At 41.1% G+C, this 22,283-nt stretch overlaps 1 protein-coding gene across 3 annotated transcripts in view; it reads left to right on the forward strand.

The window, feature by feature from the left end:
* Positions 1-22,283, forward strand: part of CNTNAP5 (contactin associated protein family member 5) — a 300,020-nt gene that overhangs the window by 118,744 nt on the left and 158,993 nt on the right. For all 3 annotated transcript variants that reach the window (XM_054210191.1, XM_054210194.1, XM_054210193.1), the window contains exons 4-5: positions 11,811-11,958; positions 20,017-20,220. In XM_054210191.1, coding sequence (XP_054066166.1) covers positions 11,811-11,958; positions 20,017-20,220 — 352 coding nt within the window. The remainder of the gene's footprint in view (positions 1-11,810; positions 11,959-20,016; positions 20,221-22,283) is intronic.

The raw sequence follows: 22,283 nt of genomic DNA on the forward strand, positions 1-22,283 counted from the left end.
GAACAGTGAACACACGTCCTAGCACAGCTTATTATGCAGGCCTCACAGTATGCAGAAGTTTTGAAAGGAAATCCTGTAATAGGTTAATTTTCTTCTCTGTGGGTTGCATTGTCTTAAAACACTTCTTTCTTTCTTCCCTTCTTTATTACTTTTCAAGGTGTAGCTACTCATACTGCTTTCAGGAAAAAAACCCAATGTCTTCATCTTAATATTTTCAAAAAATGATTGGTGTTTCTATTTCGTGTTTTAAAGGCAAGCTCTTCCATGGATCCAACTCATGGCTCCTTTCTTTCACCTATGATCAGGAGATTAAAAAGAATAAAAGAGCTCTGTGTGCTAGATTTTCACACCTCGGGAGAAAGGCTTGTTAAGCAGCTATCGATTTTTTTTTTTAAATTTATTTATTTATCCCCCACCCCCCCTTCCCCCTTGCCAGTCTCATTTTCTGTCTTTAAATGGGAAATGTTGGTACAATTGGTGAGACTCCTAAGGTTTCTAGTTCTTAAGTGTTTGCCTGGCTATGAATTACGGAAAAACTGTGTGGAAGGAGAAAGGGCAGCTTACAAGTAGTGTAGTAAAAGAACACTCTGGGAAAGCAAACTAATTAGTATTAAGAGGCATTATATTGAAATTATTGACATGGTATTTTTAAAATATTATTCTCCTTTTCCCTTCATTTAAATAATTTTCCTTCACATAAGCCTAACTCTGATTCGATTTCTTTCAAAGAATCCATTAAGGTAAATGTTGGGATGCAGGTCCATATGGAAATGAACTAATTTTCTTAATATTCTTACATTTCTAAAATAGCGTGTGAGGCTCCTGAACCTATTGCCACGTAATGCAAGGCTTAGAAATATTATGTTCAGCCACACAGTGATCATGCTCATTTTTAAATATGTTTTTTACAAGTCCTGAAATTTCTAACTCACTGAGCAGTTCTTCTTCTTTTCATTTCCAAATTTAAAGTTATGGAGCACCTTTTATTTACAGCCTACTTTGATCTTGGACCTGCTGAATGTATCATGACTTGATTTAATGCCCTACCATAGCAACAATTACAGGACTTTTGCATATGCAGGCAAAATTTACACTTCAGAGTCAGAATGCCAGGCTACCTCCTCCTTGGATCACGAAGTTACATTTTTCATGCTGTAGTTTAGAGAACATCATGATCTTCAGAGCCTACTGCTGAGGATTTTTTGGTGTGGTTGGCGTAATAAAATGTGTGGTTGAAACTTAATGGGCAGACACGCATTTGGAAGACATTGTATTTATGACCGCAGAGACGTTGCAAAAGCTCGTCTTACTCTATTTCAGGAGGAAGAGAAGTGGTTTCTTTAGGTTGCTTTAGTGTCCTGGACGTTAATTTAATGTGGTTCAATGATGGACCCCAATTTGAAAGTGGAATGACAAGGCATAAATGTAGGATGCTGCAAACATTACAGTAATGGTTTTATAGGAGGAAGCTATGTCAAGTAGATTTAACCCTCCTGTGGTAAGAGAGACGTCTATATAATGCACTAGGCCAAGACTACAGCCAATGCATACACGAGCATCGTTTCACCGCTCTGAATGGTGAGGTAAGGACTTACACCAATACAGGGTGCAACTCATGGTGTATTGACACAGGAGAATTTGCAGTTTAACAAGGTATGGTTAAAAAAGTCTAGAGAAATACATGGTCAAACACGTGTATTTTTTTCTATTTATTGGCAATTATATGGTGGTTTTGTAGGCAGAGCATAACAAACCTTAGAAGATATCACTATGGTTAGTATTATTTGTAACCTTGTATTTGTGTACTTTATGATGATGGCATTCCTGAGAGAAGATCTTGAGTAAGGTGAACAGTAGAGTGAGATCAGTCTACAGTGCCCTTTTGAGATGTTAACTGTTGTTATCTTGGCTAGGATGTGAACTTTCTCCTATTCAAAGGAGAAAAAAGAAATACAGAAGGCAGTGTATAGCAAAAAATATGTGTGCATGCATGTGCATTTCAGTGCGTTATAAAACACTGGAGAAAATCAAGCCTACCTGTTTATCCTCTTCCACAGAATATTACTTCACTGATCCAAATGAAAATGCCATCAAACTTCAGAACAGGGAAATAATGTAAGATAATGAAGCGCAATATTCATCTGAGGTCACTGTTGCATGGAATAACTAACACCTCTCTGGTGTCATCTTGCTGGTTCCGTCTGGCAAATTAGAACGAGAGAGATACCAAGTGTACAGCGCTAGCTATTTAAACGCACTTTGATGAAGCTAAATACAGGGAAGGTTCCCAGAGTTCGCCAACATTGCCAGACATAAACACATTCACCGCATTGTTAATCCCACTAATTTAATGTAAAGCATGAAGGTCTCCATGAGATTTATGCAGAAGAACAGCTGAAATCTGTGATTAATGTTGGCAGTGGAAAGAGCAGTTTCAGTCTGCTGGCTAAGGTTAATCTAGTCAAGGTACTGGGGAAATATTTATCCTATGCTTTGATATAGCTTAAAATACCATCTATATGTAGGGTTGCCTTTAAGATGAAGTGCAGGAGGCTGAGCAGAAACAGGAATTAGCTGCCGACTTTTAGCTTAGACTTGTAATTTACGGGTTTAATTTTGCTGCTTCTTGCTTCCATTATTATTAATTTATGTAGCAGTGATAATAATAACGGCGATAACAGCTTCACCTCCAAGTGCTTCAAAGACAGAGCTGATTCTAAAAGCTAAAGATGGGGATCAGTTCTCCATCACTAAAATGCAACTATACGTGAGATGCAACATCACATTTGTATGCAAAGTGTCTCAGTAGGGCAGGGAAATTGCACTTGGTCCATTGCTGGGAAGAAGAAGGGCAGCCTGTCCAACTACAGGTTGGATAAGGCACTTGGGCTACATCTATGTAAGTAACAGAAGAGGACAAGGACCGTTTTCTAGTCCTGAGGTCGAGTGACGTAGCTCATATATTACCCATTTGTTAAATTCTCTTGTCTTCAAAAGAGATCACCATACCCAAGCTGCCTACTGTGAATGGTCTCTGGTGGATACGATATCTCAGACTTTGCCAAGGTCTGGCAGAATCTGGAAACAAGTTGACACTAATTCCAACTGTTTGAAGATCAGACTGTCAATTCCAGTATAGAAGTCTAGCATTTTGGCAGGTGCTGCTGACCAAAACAAGAAAAGAAATTAGAATTTGCTAGGGGTAAATCAGAACAGGAGAGAAAGAAAAGAAATAAAGCACAAAGAATTCAAAAAGTCTGTAATATTTTGTCTCCTATTCTTTGGTCTAAATCGAAATGTTTCATTGTCCTGAAGGGACCCAAGAAGCTTCATATTTTTAATGTCACTATCATTACACTGATGTTTTCTGGATTGATACCGACCTGTCTAAAACAAAGTATTACACAGGTTGTCTTAATGGATAGTTTTGGGAAAAAAAATAAAACATTTTCTCATGAAAATATTTTGATAGTATAAAAATCTAAGTTTTTTATTGGAAAATCTGTGAGTATTTCTACTGTTAGCACAAGGATAATATACAACATCCTTAGTATAAATGTGGTTTATGTTGGGCAGTCATCTGTTTGAGGCTAATGATGTTGTTAACGGTATTTGTTTCCTGTATTTGGGAATTAACTAACCAGAGAGAAGGGTATGCAGTCGGTGTAATGGCATAGATTAGAGGCAAATAACCTTCCCACTTGAGCAGATTATTCAAGGAAGTGATGAAGTAGTATGGACCCTGCCACATAATTGCGTCTTCTCTCCCCGGACTGCTCTGCGACGTGCAGAAACTGCCAGTAGCTCAGAGGTGACTAGTACTTAGGAGCCGAGGTGGACATTGCATTGCTGAGGCACAGCAGTAAGCCCCTCCGTAAGTATCAGATGTAATGCATATTTCCCAGTAGGACCCCTGCTTGATAACCCATACTGCAGCCATTTGTTTTAATTCTTACTGCATAGGGAAGTTAAACTACCTCTTTGGTAGACCAACTATTTTTTTTTTCTTTTTTTTTTTTAATCCATTGGGGGTGGAGGAATGGGAAGGGAACTGTCAGTTCCTCAGATAATATGTTATGGGAGGATAATTTTGACGGGTGTATTTATTTCCCCCCCGCCCTGCTCCTCCCTAATAACAGCTCTGACTCTGTGCCAGGTGGGATTGTTTTTGAGGTTCTCGTCAAAGATGGGTGTTTCAAAGAGGAAAATGTAGCTGCTGTTAAGAAAGAAAAGCGGAACGGAGGCTTCTCTTTCTGAAGGTACGATAAGTTTTACACTAGCTAGAGTCATAGTGTTTAACCTGGAAGGGAAAACATGAGCCTGGAAACGGGCAACTCATCTCAGAAGGTTGTTAGCCAGAAATGATTGGTTATCTTTTGTTGTGAAGACCATGGTGCATTAAAAGGAGAGAGACCTAAAGTAGGAGGAGATGCTTGGAGGCGAGTGATGTCCTAAGAGGACACATCCCACCCTCCTGTCCCTGGACCAGGCTGGTGGCCATTTCCTCTTGGCCTCAGACTGAAACCTGCTTAAATCAGTGGAAAAGGTTCCCATCGACTCTCCAAAGCAGGCAAGTTTTTTGTACTTCCAGTAAAAATGTACTTTGTTTACAGAGAGCAGCTGAAAGAAAATTGAAAGAAAGTTTAACTTGCCTCTTGAGAAAGAGGAGTGAGAAAACACAATGCATAGGTTTACTGTCCATGTGCCCAATGTGGCTCTGTGGTACGTGAAAACAAAGATCTAAACTGCAGCTCTTTAAGGAGCTGAGCAGCCGTCTTTGTCATCCTTTCCTTGTCCCCATGATCTGACCCCCTCTAATAGCAAAAGGATTTTTAAGGCCACGTGCTGAAAGAGGGCAGCTCCCAGGGGCCAGGTCCTGCCATGAACCCCTCTGCTGGAGAGCTGCTTTTAATGCACCCTCCAAATTCGGTGGAGCTTTTAGCAGCTCCCGGTCTGGACACGGGGTGATTGAGATGACAGCAAAGCCGTTTCACGGCCTTTCTTCATGAAAGGATATTCACAATTCTGGCTTGACGTGTTGGGCAGGGCTTTTTCCGTTACATCAGCAAAGCAACATTTTTCACTGTTGACATCATGCACAGTATATAGAAAAGGTAAAATATAAAAAGAACAGTTACAACTTTGAAGTTGTATTTTTTTTTTCTTCCACATTTTTATCTTATCTTTTTTTATTATTATTATTACATCTGTGTGTAATCTCTCTAAGTTTTAGAGGGGGGCTAAGGTGAAGGGGGGAGTTTCTAGAATTGCCTGAATTGACAGTTGTTTTCATTTCACAGCAGAAACTAAATGGATTTTTTAATTTTCATTGTTATAAAAAGTCACCACAAACCTGTCCAGGCCCAAGGCGTTGCTAGCAGGCACTGATGCGGTATAATTTTTATATGGAAAAAACCCCTGTAGCACACCATTAAAATCGGAGGCTGCTGCGTTTCCATATGGTCCATTTGTGGCTGTATTGTGTCCTTGTCATGGTAGCATTCAGTCTCTTTCCACACATACAAGCAGAGATGAAGAACCCTTACTGTAACACGGTTTCAGTTACTGGCTTCCCTAAACCCCGTATTTAATACCCACACTCAATGGCCCCACTCAGTTACATCCCAGGTAATGCAAATTCAAGCAGAACTAAAATCCTTTTGCCGCTGCAGAAGATAAAAGCTATCCTTGAGTCAGAGTTTATTTCAAGCTAGAAAATGTGAAAAGCTAGGCAATGCGAATTTCTCCTTCTTTCAGGTTTTCATGTTGCTTCTTAGTTGGAAATCCATGTTTTCTTTACAGTGCACGTACACTCAAATGTCTGAGGAAGTCCTGGGAGGCAAACACCAGGAAGCGTGTCCTGTATCACAGCGCTAACTCCTAGCTCCTGCTCTTTCTCATCCTAGCAAGGAAGTTTAAGAGAGAGAATGACATTGTTTTACTCTAAGTATTGCAGTTTTGGGATTTATTGAAGGCTTCACTGCTTTTTATCTTGCTTTCGTTCCTTCACTAAGCTGCTGGATAGCTTGAATTAAGTGCGCTCCTGTCCTTATTTCTTTAGGCACCGGAGGCAGCACACTGTGATGTCATGGGTGAGATTTGAAGGTGGAGTGCTCTTTTCTGTGCTTGTATTTCTTTCAGTGAAGGTTGAAATGTTGTAAATTGCTAACATCTGTGTTATGTGCCCTCTGCACATTTGTAATCTGATTTTTTTTTTTCTTTGGCTCAGTTCATCAGAGTGACTTTGGCAGAAATGAGAGTGTTCAATACGTCTTAAAATATCTCCCCTAGAAGGTAGTTAACCTCAGGTCTGCCTGCTCGCTGCTCAGGGCTGATTGTGCCTGTGTTGCTGCTTGCATACTCATTTTGAACCCATCCCATTACCTGCCTAACAAAGTGGGAGAGCAAAATATGTTCAGCAGAGTCATTATGGGAACCACCTTCTGCAGCTCTGTAAATAAGTTGCCATTTGCTGTGCAGAGTGTGCATGCAGGGGAGACTGAGATAGTGCCGCATCTGATGCTATCCTTTGACTCGATTACGCTTTCATGAGCAGACGCTTTTCTTGCACCTAATTTCCACTTGTCTGTCTAAAGGTGGAGACCAGCCTAAGAGTTTGGCCAAAGGGTGATCTAAAGTTTCACACATCAGATCTCACTGGTGTGACCTAGCGTAGATCTGAATTAATACATGAGGTAGAGAAACAAATGTGTGTCTCCGGGGTTATTAAACGACTGTCATATTTCACCACAGTTGCCTGACATTTTCCTGAACTACCCTTGAACAGCTTTTGGGATCCCTCTGAATGAGAGATTTGTATAAACAGCCCGTTCATTTGAATTGTTGTTTTTCCTGAGGGAGTCATGCATCCAAATTCCAAGTAAGGATGGTGGGTTTGAGATTTAAACTTCTTTTAAAAGTTTTCTTTTTCATCTAAACTGGAATTCTACTTTGTTCCACTTCAGTATAACCCATGAATCAGGTGGGCTGAGCACTGGGAAAACTGTTGTATGTGCTTGTGTTCTTCATACTCTTTTCTCTGTGCTGAAGAGGCGGCACTGGGCTGGTTGGACCTTGCTCCGAACCACTGCAGCTGTTCTTACCTCACCTCTTCGTGCCCGTGGGACCTGCCTTTGCTGGCTCATAAAAAAGCCTCATAAAATATTACTGTAGTGCCATGGTCTGTGTCACACTGGGGCACTTTGCAGCCAGGCATCGTGAAACAAGCTTGGTCCGAGAGGCAGCCCTGCCCGTGGCAAGCTGTTAACCTTACAGCTGCTGGCACTAGGGAAAAGTGTTTGCCTTCAAGAAGCTGGTGGTAATATTTGGTGCTAATGGAGCTTTTTGATTTATAAGCCCCATAGAATGCCAGAAGCAGAATTTCCCAGGTAAATCATCAGTCTGTTGTGTTTACAGGGCTTATAAGAAACCACAGATTTCAGTGTTACGCTTCCTCCCTGAGCAACTGTGTTGCATGGGAAATGGCATGGTGCTTTGTTTTCTTCACTAGTTTGTCATTTTGTTCCTATGAATTAATCCCTATCAGCAACAAGTTGTAATAGAGGCTGTTTCTCAAGGGGAAGTATTTCTGCCATTTTCACCAATAAGTTTACTGGTAATCAATATTTGAACCTCCAGGGCTACGAAATCTGGTACTGGATCCTTGTTTCATCTTCTTTAATGGATGGATTATTTCTGTGTCTGCTGTGGATCTAAGTTTTCAAGTGACCATCTGTGGCAATTGGTGTTATTCAATCAATGGTCTACAGCCCACAGGTGGTCCATAAAACATCGGAAGGTGATCTGTATAGCAGTGGGAGTTGGAAGCAAAAATCAAAGCAATCCTAAAGGCATACACAGTGATGCCCCACAGTTAGCAGCAAGCAGCGATGTGCCGGCTGCATGCAAAACCATCTCGTAGGCGCAGATCGATGGGTACAGCGTTGCCTGTGGATTTTTTCCCCCCCAAAGGTTTGTTGGCTCTTTGGTTATTAGAGAAGCTTGAGAAACACTGCTGGAAGTGATGTATTGGAGTTTTGAAGGGTTTATTTTTACTGACATGATGTTTCGCTGTGGGAGGGGCATTTTTACATAGTTGCACATCATGTTAGGAGTCAACTGATTTGGAGGCTGGATGTGAGTGATTCTGGCTCTTCCTTGAGGTGTCGTAAAGGAAACTACCCAGCACAGATGCCTGCGGGTGGGCACCTGGGTCTGCTTGCGGACAGTGGGTTACAGCTGTCTCTGTTTTACCTGGCAGAACCACAAAGCTCCTTTGCCTGTGTTACATCCCGGTCTGACTACGTTGGGCCTGAGAGAGGTTTACGATGATTTCCAAGGGTGAGATGAGGACACAAACAAGGTCAGATGCCGCTCACTGCAGGTTTACTGTTATTCCACAACAATAGTCACTGAGATGAGCGATAGAGTAAAGGCGAAAGTAGAGGACAGGCAGAAAGGAGAAGCAGTATTACGGAGTACAGCGAGAGTATGGTCACCACCACAGGCCCCACGATGTCTCGGCAGTCATCTGGAATTTCAGCAGCGTCTCGTTGATCCGTGGTTGATGGTGGTGGGGGTCTCGGTCCCAATTCCCAAATTGTGATGGGACAACCATTCAGGTAGTCCAGGTCGGTCTGTAGCTTGACCAATCAGTGTGACGGTGGCCTTTGCCCAGCTAATTGTCATTTGACACGGTCGCTGTATAAGCTTTTCCTGCCCCCGGTTCCTTGGGCAGCATTTGGCTCAGCAAGTTTGGGGTTAACAGGGTCTGGCCACTCTAACCCAAGACCTGCACCCTTTCCAGATGATGGCAATCTTGGGTGGTGACTGATAAGCAAAAAAATGGTCTGCAGGAGGTGCTAAATAGATAGAAGCAAGCTTCTTATCGGCCTGCAAGCCTGCTGTCGATTTGCAGAAGCTTAAGCAAGCTTTGAGACAGTCCCCAAAGTCACCCGGAGGCTGCCGCTGGGTGTGCGAGCGGCGGTGTCGCTCCCGTGTGTTGTGCTTGCGTGTGCCGTTTGCACAAGCTTTGCAAAAAAACCTGCCTTTACATGTTTGCCCTGCAAGAGAGGTGTGAAGACTGCCCTTACCAACAGTTACAGGTGGTCATGAGCTGCCTCGGCGGTGTTCCAGTGGCCACGAGGGCCCACTCATGGCAGCGAGGAACGTGTGGGCTGTTTAGCACACAGTCGTATTCACAAATCACCTAGTTCCCATTACTTTGTAATTGCAAGGAGATACTTCTAGAGGTGGTGCGCTTTTCAACTTAGTCCTTCTCCCAGAATGTTTTCTTTTTTTATATAAACCAAAAAATGGTTACCTGTGGGCCTCTGACGCAATGTGCAGTATTGACAGCCTTGTGTATGAGAGGATTATGAGAAAAAAACCACAACTTAGACCCTTGTTTCACAGTATTGCGATATTAAGGTGTACTCTTTTTTTTGTCTCTTAATTTTCACCTTTCACTCGCATTCCAGTTACTGCATTTTAAGCTTTTCTTCACAACTGGGAGGACTGGAAACCCTTTGCTCCCCCTCTGTTCTTTTTCTTCTTTCTTCCTCCTTCTTTCTTTTTTATCTTTTGAAAGGTGAGATTATTACATAATCACAGGATTCCAAGAGGATGAGCTCTCTAAGCAAACAAACAGAAAACAACACTCCCCTTTATCCATCTTACATATCCACGAGTGTCTTAATAAAAATGTGAGCACTGCCACAGCTCTGACTGTGAGACTTACTCTCTGCTGACAGTTTCATTACTGAGAAGAACAAGGTTTTTCATTTGAAATAAAAGGAAAAAAACTCTGAAATACTCTCTGCTGGAATTTGAATTTGGCTCCTATCTGGAAAGCAGTATGAGTAAGCCCAGGATATCTTGAAGCGCTACTTCTGGCACTCCTCAAAACATACCTGATGGGCAAGGCTGCTGAACTGCCGTATGTGGTTAGCTTTGAATTAAGATCAACAAGAATCCCCATCCAAAAATTTTTTTAATTATATAATATAATTGAATTTGTGAGAGGTTAGTTAACCATCACATAATACTTGTAGAAAACAAGATCTTGTGCATAAAAAGTTCAGAATAAGAGATGCAGGTTAAGGAAAGCTTTAGGGGTAGCTGGGATAGCTGAGTTATATACCTTTTTCAGCCTGATAAGCTCCTAATAAAAGTAGTTTTACAGATCGCATGTTTTGAAGGGTCCTTCCTCACTTCACTGAGGTTACTGGGGTTGTGAGAGATCGTTTCAGTAAAATTGTTCATCTTCGGTGGGAAGAAATACCAGCAATGAAATGCATTTGCAAAGCATGTTTCAGGAATTGAGATATATGCTGTCTTTTGCATTCGTGACTGGGTGGAAAATGAGGCTTATTGCATATAAGGGAATTTTCCCAGCATAGTGTTCTTAAGGTGAAATGAAAAAAGCACAGTATGGTTTCAAAGTATTGCGCCTTCGAAATATTCAAGGATATTTTTTATTGAATATAGTTCAAATAAAACAATGGCACACTGGGTGTAGTACAAAAAGAACACACTGAATTTGAAATTTTACACCATTTTTAACAACCTTTGGGAAAAAGTTGGAATGCTTGCATTTGAGTAAGAATTTAAACAGCTGGTAATTAGTCCTTTTTTCCAAAACGGAGATGAAACCCCCAATCTCTTTAACTCATCTGTCGGCCATCAGGAATGAATTGTAGGTCTGTTTTACTGGGGTTATTTCAATTTGTGCTTGCAGTTGTATTGCCTGGGTGAATGGTGCCAGCTTTTGAACTGCAGAAGCGTTTAAAACTGGTACAACTTTTTGTGGTGAAATTTTATAGTTACAAAGCAAAGGACCTCTTACAAATACGGCCTTCCTGTGAGATTGGTTTTTTGTAAGTTCTCTCTTTGTTTTTCATGTTTTACAAAACTGTTAGCTTCAAATTTAAATCCTAGCTGAGTTACTCAAATGTTTTGAAGATAGCAGGAAGTCTGTGATATTTCTAGCCTGATATTACAGAGTAAGGGTGTAAAAAAAATGAATTGAAAAAGCTTCAGGCGGGATCAGAATTTGGATGCCTGTCTTTTTTAAGGCTTGTCTTTGAAATCCTGCAGTCATTCTTCATCCATGAGAGAATTTCCTCTTGTTGAGTGATAATTTTGAGTAGGGCCATTAATTTTGGCTTGCAGTTGCGGGCAATTAATCAAATAGGCAAGAAAAAAAAGTTAAATTATTATTGTTTGCAAGCCTTGACTCTCTTGGGTGCAAACACAGTCGAAATGCTGACTCTCCTGTGTACTGACGTAAGCTTTCATCTCTTCCCCTATCTTGCTTGAGTTTTCTGTGGTGTGTCTAGATGTATGCTTTCCTGCTCATCTTCCCAGGCTCTGCCCAGCCTCAGTGCCTTGTGACCATCTTTTTCTACTACCCTGAATGCACCGAAGGCTAACCTGGGCCCCATGCTTTGCTGTGCTGAAGGGACTGTGGATATGTTAGGGGACGATGGAGTATTGTGGAACACAGGAATATCCTGGGTTTGCAGAAATTATGCATCATGTTCTGTAACATCCCCACCTATAATCTCCTTTTGCAATTCCCTGTGTAGATCCCCCTATTCCGCTGAGGTGCTCAGTGTGCTGCGGTCTCCCTCCTTTCCCTGCCTAAGAGACACAGCACTTTAAGAAAACTTGACAATCAATTTAAATAATGTTGAGTAATTTTTGAGACTGAGAATCAGGAAGAGGGGTGGCAGTTCACAGCCTTAATTCAGCATGTTGCAGTCACCTCTTGGTGCTAAATGTCTCACCAAGGCTCTCTGTCCTTCCAGGTTTTCACAGGGAACAGCAACGCTGACAGTGTCGTTCACCACAAATTTCTGCACTCCGTGAAAGCCCGCTTCTTGCGCTTCGTCCCTCTGAAGTGGAATGTCGGTGGGCGGATAGGACTGAGAGTTGAGGTCTTCGGCTGCACCTATAGTAAGTCTTAACCCACATTTTCTCAAAGAGCTTTTTGTTGATGCTGTCAGTGCTGTGGGAGGGGTCCAGCACAAGTTTTATGGGTTAAAATGGAACGTGAAATACATAGGCGTCGTTTATTTTTTCAGTAGTTGTTCTTGCTTTTCTGCTCAGGGATGTGCTGGCCCATCTAGCTCAGCTGGTGCAGCTTCCTGAGCCCACCACAGAGCAATTTGCTGCTTCTTGTGAGTGCAAGGCAGTCAGATGCTGCAAAAGCTCCCGCCCCGTTGGAGGGCACAGAGCTACTTGGGATCTTTTGTAGGGCTTTATTTAGGAATGGTACCACCTTCTGCTAAAATAGTTCATTTTTGCTTTTAAGGCAAGTTAACTAGTTGTTGAGGGAAGTGCTGCAGATTGTGCAGCTGGTACTTCTATTTGATGCTGATGACTTTATAGCTCCAGAAAGTAGCGACCTTGTCGGCTACTTAAACTGCTTTTGCATGAATGTTTTTTTTGGCACTCTTCTTCGTAAATCGTGGTGATGATGCTCTAAGACACGGTCTGCAGCGCTTTGTCACATAGACTTTGGAGCAACCTATAAACATTGTTGCCTTGGGACATTTCGGACACAGAGGTATGTTGGTGTACTGCTGCAGATGTATGACTTATCGCCATGGAAGACTATGAACGTAAAGAAAAAGGACCAGTGTTTCTCCCTCGCACAAAATGAAAAAAAGTCCAGAAATGAGGAAACACAAATCTGGCATTTGTTTCTCAGGTGGCTGTGGATTTATTTCTGAAACGGTCAAATTTGACTTGAGACGCTGCTGGAGACAGGAGAGATTTTGCTGGGGAGAGTTTAGGGGATTAACAGCATTTTACCAGTAAGTTCAACATGGTGTGGCACAAGTCACCATCATGTTACCCTATTGCACTTCTACATCTCCCCACTTAGCTCAGGTCCTCATCTGCTCCTGATGGGTGCAGAAAAGGGGTTGTAAGATAATAAGCAGAAGAACTCCTAATTGAGAGATTTATTAAATTCATATGAGCAGAATTAAAGAGCAAAGTGTCTTAAACCTTTTAATTCACATGATCCCGTTGAACAGAGACACAGCTCCAGGACTCTTAGTGGCATCATCACTACACTCAGGACTGATTCACATGGTTTCACAGGAAGATCCTTGTTATGGTCTGTGTGTAGATCTAAATGATCCATCCAGCTTTTTTTTAAATGCTGCTTCGCTACTTACTTTGATGGAGACTACTTTGATGGCACTGTGGACTATCATTCATTTACGTATAGACCCGCCTGGATGGATGGTCACTAGGGCAAGAGACACTTTCCAGCCCTACCAGTGGACGTGAAAACTGAAACCTATAAATCAAAACCAACTGCCCTTGACAGTGTCATTCCAAAGCAGCTCTCTCATCTGTTTTCAAAGAGCTTTCTTTTGTTAATGATGACCAAACCTCTGCAGTGACGAGTATAGTCCAAACAGACATGCAACAAATAAACTGATGGTTGAAACTTCTGTAGCTGAATGTGTTTTGGTGCTACTCCATGGGCACTACTTTCATGTCAGACTGTGGTTGTATCTTCTGTGGTATGAAGAAGACTTCAGAGTCACTTGCAGGCTGAGTTTTCTTGTGCTAATATCATCTAAGTCTTCATCTTTGTCCTGTACCCTGCAGTTACAGGAAATAAAAATGGTTGTGCAGAATTAAGGTATGAGATTGAAGCCAGCCAGAAAAGAAATAAAGGGATTCATAAAAGTTTTACGGAGTGTTGAAATATTCATTCCGTTTATATAAATGTGCCATTCAAACTTCTCTCTGGCAAATTGCATGTGCCAAGCAATACCTGTCTACAAGTTTTGCTTATATAGTTTCACAGTCTTGGCTACTCCTAACCCAGGCACTCCAGCACTGTACAAAAGATATTTGATCATTTATAAAATGTCATTTTTACTGTTATACTGACAGAATATCTGCAGCAGATTCTGAGCTGGTGTACACCTACATAACAGCATTTTGTAATATTTGACAGCATACATAGTCATCCATCACGTTCAATTCTGGCACAAGAGATATATTAGTAATTTGAAAAGAATTTTAAAAAATGACAAAAAAAAAATCACTAGACACAGGCTGTTGGACAAGCCAGGAAGGAAATGGAGCTAGAAGAAGAACAAATGTCCCAAATGTGCACCATCTCTAAGAGATGACCCTTTCATCTGTGTGTCTATGACAGAAGGAATGTGAGGTAGGGAGTAGGAACACCATTATAATCACTACCTGTACCAAAAGCTTCAGGTGATATAAATTCATCCATAAGAGCTTAATTCCCAGTTATGCCCAATCCTCTTTAAGCCGTTGGAATGACTTAAAGGCTTCTATAGGTAAACAAATCTGGAGAAGGCTTCTATAGGTAAACAAACCCGGAGTATTTGATCTTAAGTCCGCTGAAGTGGAAGAAAGGATTTCCATTCGCATTTTAGCTTTGGATCCAGTCCTGAAGTATAAGATAAAAAGACAACACGTGCATGGGGAAGACATATGAACCAAATCCTGCGCAAACATGCACGCTTGACTGTGGGGTCATTTCTACCTCTGAGCCCACTTGTAGAAGCAGGTTGAAATTCAGATTATGCTGGACTGCTGGATGTCCATTCCACCTTTCAGGCAAATGTTGCCCCAGAAGCGCGGCACCTGATCTGAAAACAGAGTTGCTTTATATTGATATCCGAGGAAAAAAACTGCACAAGTAAAGTTTTCATTTACAGGCAAGCTGGAGACCCATTTTGTGTGAGTGGCAGCGTTCATTGGTTGGCTGAAACAAAAGTCTGGGGACAGTGACAGCTTAGGCTGTCTGAATTTTGTGTGCTGCTGCACATCTGTTAGAACCCCAGGACTACTGCCAAACGTGCAGCTGAGCACCTCGCTGTGATACATCAGGGCGTGCAAAATAGCCTGTGGTTCCTTGGGTGGTCTCTGCTCACATCAGCTCCTTTTTAACCTTGCATATTTGAGCAGAAGATGACAGCTGAAGGAGAGGTTTGTGGCTTCGCTGCTGTTTAAGCATTTTTGTGATGCAAAGTTAGGTGAATGTGATGCTCCTGTGCCAGTGCAATGCTCTGATCTCCCATTTTTGGATTTTTGGAGCGTGGCTGTCCTGTGTGGCATACTCTGCTGAAGAGGTCCCAGGAACACAACCTTGCGGTAACTTCTGGCAAACACATCTTTCAAAGATGACTGTTTAGTGGGGGGCACGTGGAAGGCTTCAGATCTTGTAGGCCACCAAACACTCCCAGGACACAGTAAGTAACAAAAAATACTGAAGAATCATATCAGAGATTAACTGCTATGTGCAGTGGATGCCAAAGTGGCTAATTTAACATGTGAGTGCACTGTGCTGCTGAATGGCACTCGCTGTTGTTTATTACTCCTGCTGGAAGTTATTTACTGTTATGAATTTATCCCCAAAACTTCTCTGTCAAACAAGAGAGCTTTCTTCTTTTTTTTTTTTTTTCCTTTTTCTGTTCCCCTCCACCCTTTCCTTTTTTTTTTTTTTTCACTCTCTAATTGGCTGCCAGTGGACATTGTTTCTTTGGAACATAAAAACATGTTCTTAACAGCAGAGCTGTTTCAGACACGTGAGTGTGCTTGACCCTGTCCCGTATAGATTGAAGTTCCTGTGCAACAAAGCACTCCAAGGCCGTCAAATCAGCAAGAATTCACAGATGACACGTGCTAATTGTTGTTTACTTTCTTACACAGAAAGCATGTATTTAAATGAAAATTAATTACATTTATTTGAAATTCCTGTAAAGATTCCATCTCACATCTTCGAAACAGGTACTGAGATAGGAAGATGATCTTGATCTGAAAACATACATTAATGTTTCTTGTTCAGAAAAGGATTTATGATGAGTGAAATGGAAATTTCCATGCAGAGGTACATGTAAGCTTGCACTGACCCTTTGCAGCAGTGGCTCCAGAAGCCGTGTGACTGTAACAGATAACCAGAGCTGCAACAGAGAATGTGTTCAGACAAATGGCAAACCGATTGCTTTTGATGCTGGGGGCGGTGAGGGGAAAATGGGTATATCTTTATACTTGGGAAAAGTCTTGTTAGCTTAGCGCAGGGAAAAAAAAAATCTGCTGACACAATTGCTTTTATGGGATAAGATGTATAGCTGCATTGAAGATGCTGATCATATTCTATAACTGGTTAACAGCCCAAAGTGCATCAGCAGAGTCAGGTGTATATGCAGTTAACAGACTGGGAAAACACAGGAGAAACAATGATAGGGTGCGAGACAGGTTATCTTCTGCTTTTGAGAGCAGAGTTCCTCATTTGCAGTTCAGGACTCCGATTTCTAATCTTTTGCTCTCATTGCTTCAGGGAATATGATCTGATATTGTGCTTTTTGATTAAATGATATTTTTACTGGATCTTTTATTCTGTCTCTCTTGTTATTTTTTTTTATTATTTTTTCCCCCACCTTCCTCCATCCCCTCCTTTGTCTTCTTATGAGATGGAAAAGAGCGTATTGCAGAGAACCACTTAATGGCTGATGGGCATTGACCAGTAGTGTTTGTAACCAGCTGCATAAGATAAATACCCAAACAAATGATTGCTTACCAAGAGGCAAACATAGATTTGCAATAGGGCGAGCTGCCTAGCAGAACAGTCACTTCTGAGGTGCTCATCCACATTCATCCCTTGGACTGCATGTCTGAGAGGGGGATGGAGAGGGAAGTCAGATTGCTTCAGCCTCACGCAAGCCATTGAGGCATGATTGGCCAGGAGAGACGTCTGTCAGACCAGGGACAGTCCTCCTCCCTCCTGCAGGGAGTTACCGCTGCTGTTCATTGCCCTAAGTGCAAGACCAAAAAGTTCCTGTCTCAAATTGCAACTGTTCCCACAGGATATTTTTGTATTTTGGAATAACTTTGACATCAAGGTCTTTACTTTTTCAAAAAATCACTGGGAGAACTGTCTTTGTCAGAATGAACGTGTATCCTCTCTGCTGCCAGGAGCGGATTGCTGCACAAGTAAACTCCATGTTCCCAGCCTGGCTTCTCTCAGCACAGCTGGTCCCACAGGTTGAAAACCCTGTGGTCGCATTCCCTTTTTCTTTTTTTTTTTTTTTTTTAAATGCTGAATTAACCTGGTAATCTAGCTTCAACTGTCTGTGATTCCACCCACTCCCAAGTGACTTTAATGTTTGAATTTGTGATGGGAAAGCAAATTCAAATGGAATAATGTAACCAGGACCCCTGGGGCCAGAAACTCTGCTGAATTGCAGAAAAGCATGATGAATGATTTCTATTTTATGGGAACTTCTTCACTTGTGGGCAGAAGTACGTATGTATTTACAGCCGAGGCAACTGTTTGAATTGCTGGTCAGAGGAGAATAACATGAAAGAAGTGTCTTTAGCCTGATCTCACTTTCGATTTCTGATCCTTATTCTCTTGCTGCAAGTGGATTATGGACATACATGGACTAAATAAACACTAAGTAAACAAGCAGGTTTTCTGGACTGACTGTATTAGAATTGTGCTGTATCTTTCAATTTTTAACAGGAAGCCAACGATTTGTTGTCATGCAGACTGCCACTAATGACTTTTGGCTGCCAGTGTTAGCATTTATTTGACGTATTCCCATTTCGTTCAGGGCTGTTTATTGGCCAGTGAACTCACAACCAATAATTAGTGAAGCAGAACTTTTAAGAAACAGGTTTTCCTTTGTGTTATGCTCTGTTAATGTCAGTGGTAGAGCTCTTCAGAAAACCGTGTGTTATGCTGAGGCATAGTGGAGAGTTAAGAACAAGGACTGAAGTGTGAGTTCAGACTGGTTGAAGGCTTGGATTTTAAGAAGAAGGAGCCGCTATTACAGCAACATTGAATCAGTGCTCTCTTACAGTATCTTTGTTTTTGAGAGCTAGGAGGTAAATCAACTTTAACTGCAAAACGCACTGGAAATCAAAGACTGTAGCTTCTTTATAAGCTATTTCCTAATTCCTGCCTGTGTTAAAATGAAACCGTTTTCATGATACACTTGCAATTTACTTTAAACAAATTGACATATTTAATGTAGCTAGGGGAAATTCATAAGAACTAAACTATGAATTTAATTCCCTTTAGAGAAACTGGCAGTCAAGGTGTCAATAGAGAGAAATCAGCAATTCCGAAGGAGCTCTTTCTGAACACTTAATTCAGAAGTAAAAAACAGTAAAAGCAGATGGCGTAAATACTTTTGTATTCATGATACTTCCTAAAGTAGCAACTGTTCCATGTATGATGCTAAGCAACATGTTATAATTCTGACATCACAAATAAGAAGTTGGTCTTAGTTTATGCTGGAGTGAATTTTTTCCAGGGTTGAATTTCTTTGTCATTTTATTTTCATAAGAAACAATCAGTTGACTTCTGATTTGGAATGGAATCAGGTTTGGAGTGACAGGATTTCGCATCAAATTTAAATTTTGAGCTCCTTCCAAGTCTGTAAGTGTGCCATCAAACTTGCATATTGACATGCGGAAGTCACTGTTGGTAGTTTTCATAGTAACCAATCATTAACAGGTCTTTTATTTTCTGAACTCATAATAGTTTTTAATTGCAAACCTTTTTAAATCTTGGTCCAGTTTAAAAAAAAAAAAAGAAAGAAGAAAAGGGGGGAAAAAAACCCAATCCTTATTATTTTTGTTTTTAAAGAGGAGCAAATGAAACTACCATTAAATGCTCAAAAGGATAGGAGAACTCTCAGGTGAGTTTAGGTGACTTAAATCACCGACGTTAATCACAATGCTGTTGCTGACCTGGAAGTCCTGATTGTTTTGCATAGGGAACTTTCAATTATTTTTCAAACGAAAATGTAAAACTAATAACTTTGGATTACCATTAAAACGTGTGGTTTGCAAACAAAGATCTATGTTCTTTCTTCTTGGTTACTATGAAGGTATTCTTTGTCTTTATGCATGTATCCCAGTAGTTATGTAGCTTAGTAAACCCTTGTTCAGATTCTTCATCATCTGGTGTTCTTAATTTGTAATTATTTTCTTAACAGCAGGAAATACAAATTGACAGATTTATTATTTTCAAGTAGATATTTTATCCATAATTTTTGTCAAATTGCATTTGGATAGAAATTGGAATAGAATTCACATCTGTCAGTTACATGTTGAATACAATATATTAGTTAAAAGTACTTAAAGCTACTTGAAATGTTCTGGGTTTTTATATATATATTTAAAAAAATTTACTAAAAATACATTTTGCATAAAATACCACTTTATAAAGGAAAGACAGTACTGCAGGGTGCTGCTGCCACCAAAGGAAATATTAATTGCAACTGAAGAATTTAAAGCTTGTTTCCCATCACAGTGATTGGGTTTTAGAGGCTGGCTGAAGGGGAAAATATGTTTCTAATAGGATTTTCAAAGGTGTATAATCAGTTTAGATGCCCAGTTCCCATGAAATCCCTTCAAAAGCTTTTTGAATTGATATTTGGCTATTCCTGCCAGCCTAGTCAATTTGCATGCAGAAACACGGTTGATAAACACCCATCACAAACAAGCAGCCAACCCTCAGAGGCTAAGATGGGGCTTATTTGGATGCAAAGGTGGATGCAGGCATGGCCGACGCACAGAAACAGCTCAACAGATGATTGTGAAGCTATGCAAAGTGGAGTGAGAACTGAAGTGTTCAACGTAATGAATAACATCCTGGGTGTGTTTATAGGACAAACAGCAAAAGTGGCAAGGTATGCTCTGGAGATCTCAGTACGACGGAAGGGAACCTGTTCTGTTCTAATAAGTTGAGTAGGAAAGCACTCTTGCCTGAGAGAGAGGAGTAAAAGCGCAGAGGAATTCTGCTGTTATCCTAGTGTTCCCATTCCCCAGACAGAGGGAGAGGAGTAGAAAGGGGTGAAATGTGGTTGCCTAGATGCCACGTACATCGTGTGGATGTACGCTTCTGAGAATACCTGGCTCCAAGCGATATTTGAAAAAATGACGGTCCCTGTCCTGATGCTGCCCCTCCTCTTCATTTTGCCATCTTCTTTCTCCCAGAGTCAGATATTGCAGACTTCGATGGCAGAAGTTCACTCCTCTACAGGTTCAACCAGAAGCTTATGAGCACATTCAAAGATGTGGTTTCCTTGAAGTTCAAGAGCATGCAGGGGGATGGAGTTTTATTCCATGGGGAAGGACAACGTGGAGACTACATTACCTTGGAACTGCAGAAAGGGAAGCTCTCCTTGCACATCAACCTGGGTAAGGGTAGTTAGGATTGTTGGTTCACATATTACTGTAACAAGGATTGTCTTGCTTTGGTTTTATAAATCTATCGTTTATATTCTATTCTATAATCTATTGTTGGCAGTATCTGGAAACTCCAGTTGAGATCAACAAAACATGCTGTGTGCCTCAGAGAGCTCACAGTTTAAAAACTAGTCAGAGGAGGTGGGAGAGGAAGCAAAAGAGAATAGGCTCGACTGATGTCATGCAGGACACGATAGCTGTGCCAAGAGACCTTGACTTTTCTAACGAGTGCCGACCAAGGCTGAGCTACTCTGACTACTTTGGAAGTTTTTACCTTTGCTTGATGGTGTTTTCAAGCAGTGATTTAAAAAAAAAATATTTTTTTTTCTTCCCCTTCCTCCTTTTTTATTTTTACTATTATTTTTGAGAATGACATTCCCAGAAAATTTGGTTTGGAGTGCAGGAGGTTTGTGTTTGGTTTGTGTCTTATATTTTCCATTCTGTGATCAGAACTGAGCTGAGAATACAGAATTTAAATGAAAACATCCCGATCAAAACATTGTGCACGCTGGCATTGCTTTGCTTCTCGATATGGTTTCAGCTGAAAAGTGCGAATATCTGGAAGGCCATCACTGTTGGATCAGAGGGACAGATGAAAGGCTGGCTTAATTTCCTTCTGTAGAAGGATGCTTGCTTTTCCCTGGCGAATACACTACAGCACTTCGATAATGGCAGGAGCTACTGTAGTAGGAGTGATCATACCCCCTCTCCTAGCCTTTTTGCAAAATCTTCATTAGCTTCATCTGTGGGTGACCCATGGTACTGGCCTCAGCAGTCCCTGCTGACTCACATTTCTCATGCTGAGGAGTTTGAGTTGGGCAGAAGTTTCCGTGCCTGCATTGCTGTATTTTGGTCAGCACAGGAGCTGCACTTACCCTGTTCCAGTATTGAACTTGGTCTGAAAGCCCCAGTGGCCCATCCAGATGGAAAGCTGAAACAAAACCCCTCCCCGTGTTAACCGTGAGGGTGTGAGCAAAGAGAGGAGGGAATTAAGGTACAAGGTTTTCACTGCCACTCTCAGTCTTAATAACTTTGATCAATAAAGTAATCTGAGCCATTTGCAGTTCACGTACGTGGTGCTTAGACTGCCAAGGCTGGTTTTAATAAAAATGGGTGATGTAGCATCTATTAATGTCTAGTATTAGCAGGGCAGATCTTGGACTAGTAGTTCCAGGACACTTTAAGAAGTTTGTCTAGAGCAGATAAAGCAGGCAACTATGCAGGATCTGTTTCAGTCCCCTGTCTATGACTTGGGGAGTTAAAAGAATTCAGAAACTAGTGGGAGCAAACTGGAGGTACTAAAACAGAATTCATAGATAATTCCATCTGCATTTTCCTCACTCATGCTTAATTATGTTTGTTTTAAATGTCAGTAACAATTTTCCATAGCTCTTTGATTTAATTTTTACATAAGCTGATTGTTTAGTCTCCAACTAATTCCCTCTTTCTCTCTCTTTTTATCTCTCTCTTTCTCTCTTTTTCTTTCTCTCTGTCTCTCTCTCTCTTTCTAGTTAGTTCATCAAAGAGTAGAAATGATAATGCAGCATTTTTCTGTTTTGTTATTTGGATGTTGCTTGGACCAAGTAGCTACATCTTGAGCCTCTGAATGTAGGATTCTTTGAAATCATTGATTTGTCCTCCTCTTTCAAATGTTTCATACTAGGATAAGAATATAGTAGGGTTAAATATATTACAGTACTTCTTCCAGAGGAGATGCTGTTGTGAATATATAGCCTGAGATAAGATTTTAGCCATTTCAAATCCTCTGTGTACATTCATATGTCATGGACAAGGGGTTTGATATCTGCTCTTGAATCTGCTCACATGTTGCCTGACAGTTTTGGAGCATGTGTTCTCTCCATTCTGCTGGGATATGAAAAAGGGCACACACTCCCTTTCAGTGAGAGGCTCTGAAGTGTTTAGACGTGTAGCCAGCTGGAAAACAGAAGAGTGCTTGAAATCACCAGGGTTAGGGCCGAAATATTTTTATAACTCTTGATCTAAACTTTTGGAGA

Source organism: Rissa tridactyla, chromosome 7 (genome assembly GCF_028500815.1).
Source record: "Rissa tridactyla isolate bRisTri1 chromosome 7, bRisTri1.patW.cur.20221130, whole genome shotgun sequence".
Lineage (NCBI taxonomy): Eukaryota > Metazoa > Chordata > Aves > Charadriiformes > Laridae > Rissa > Rissa tridactyla.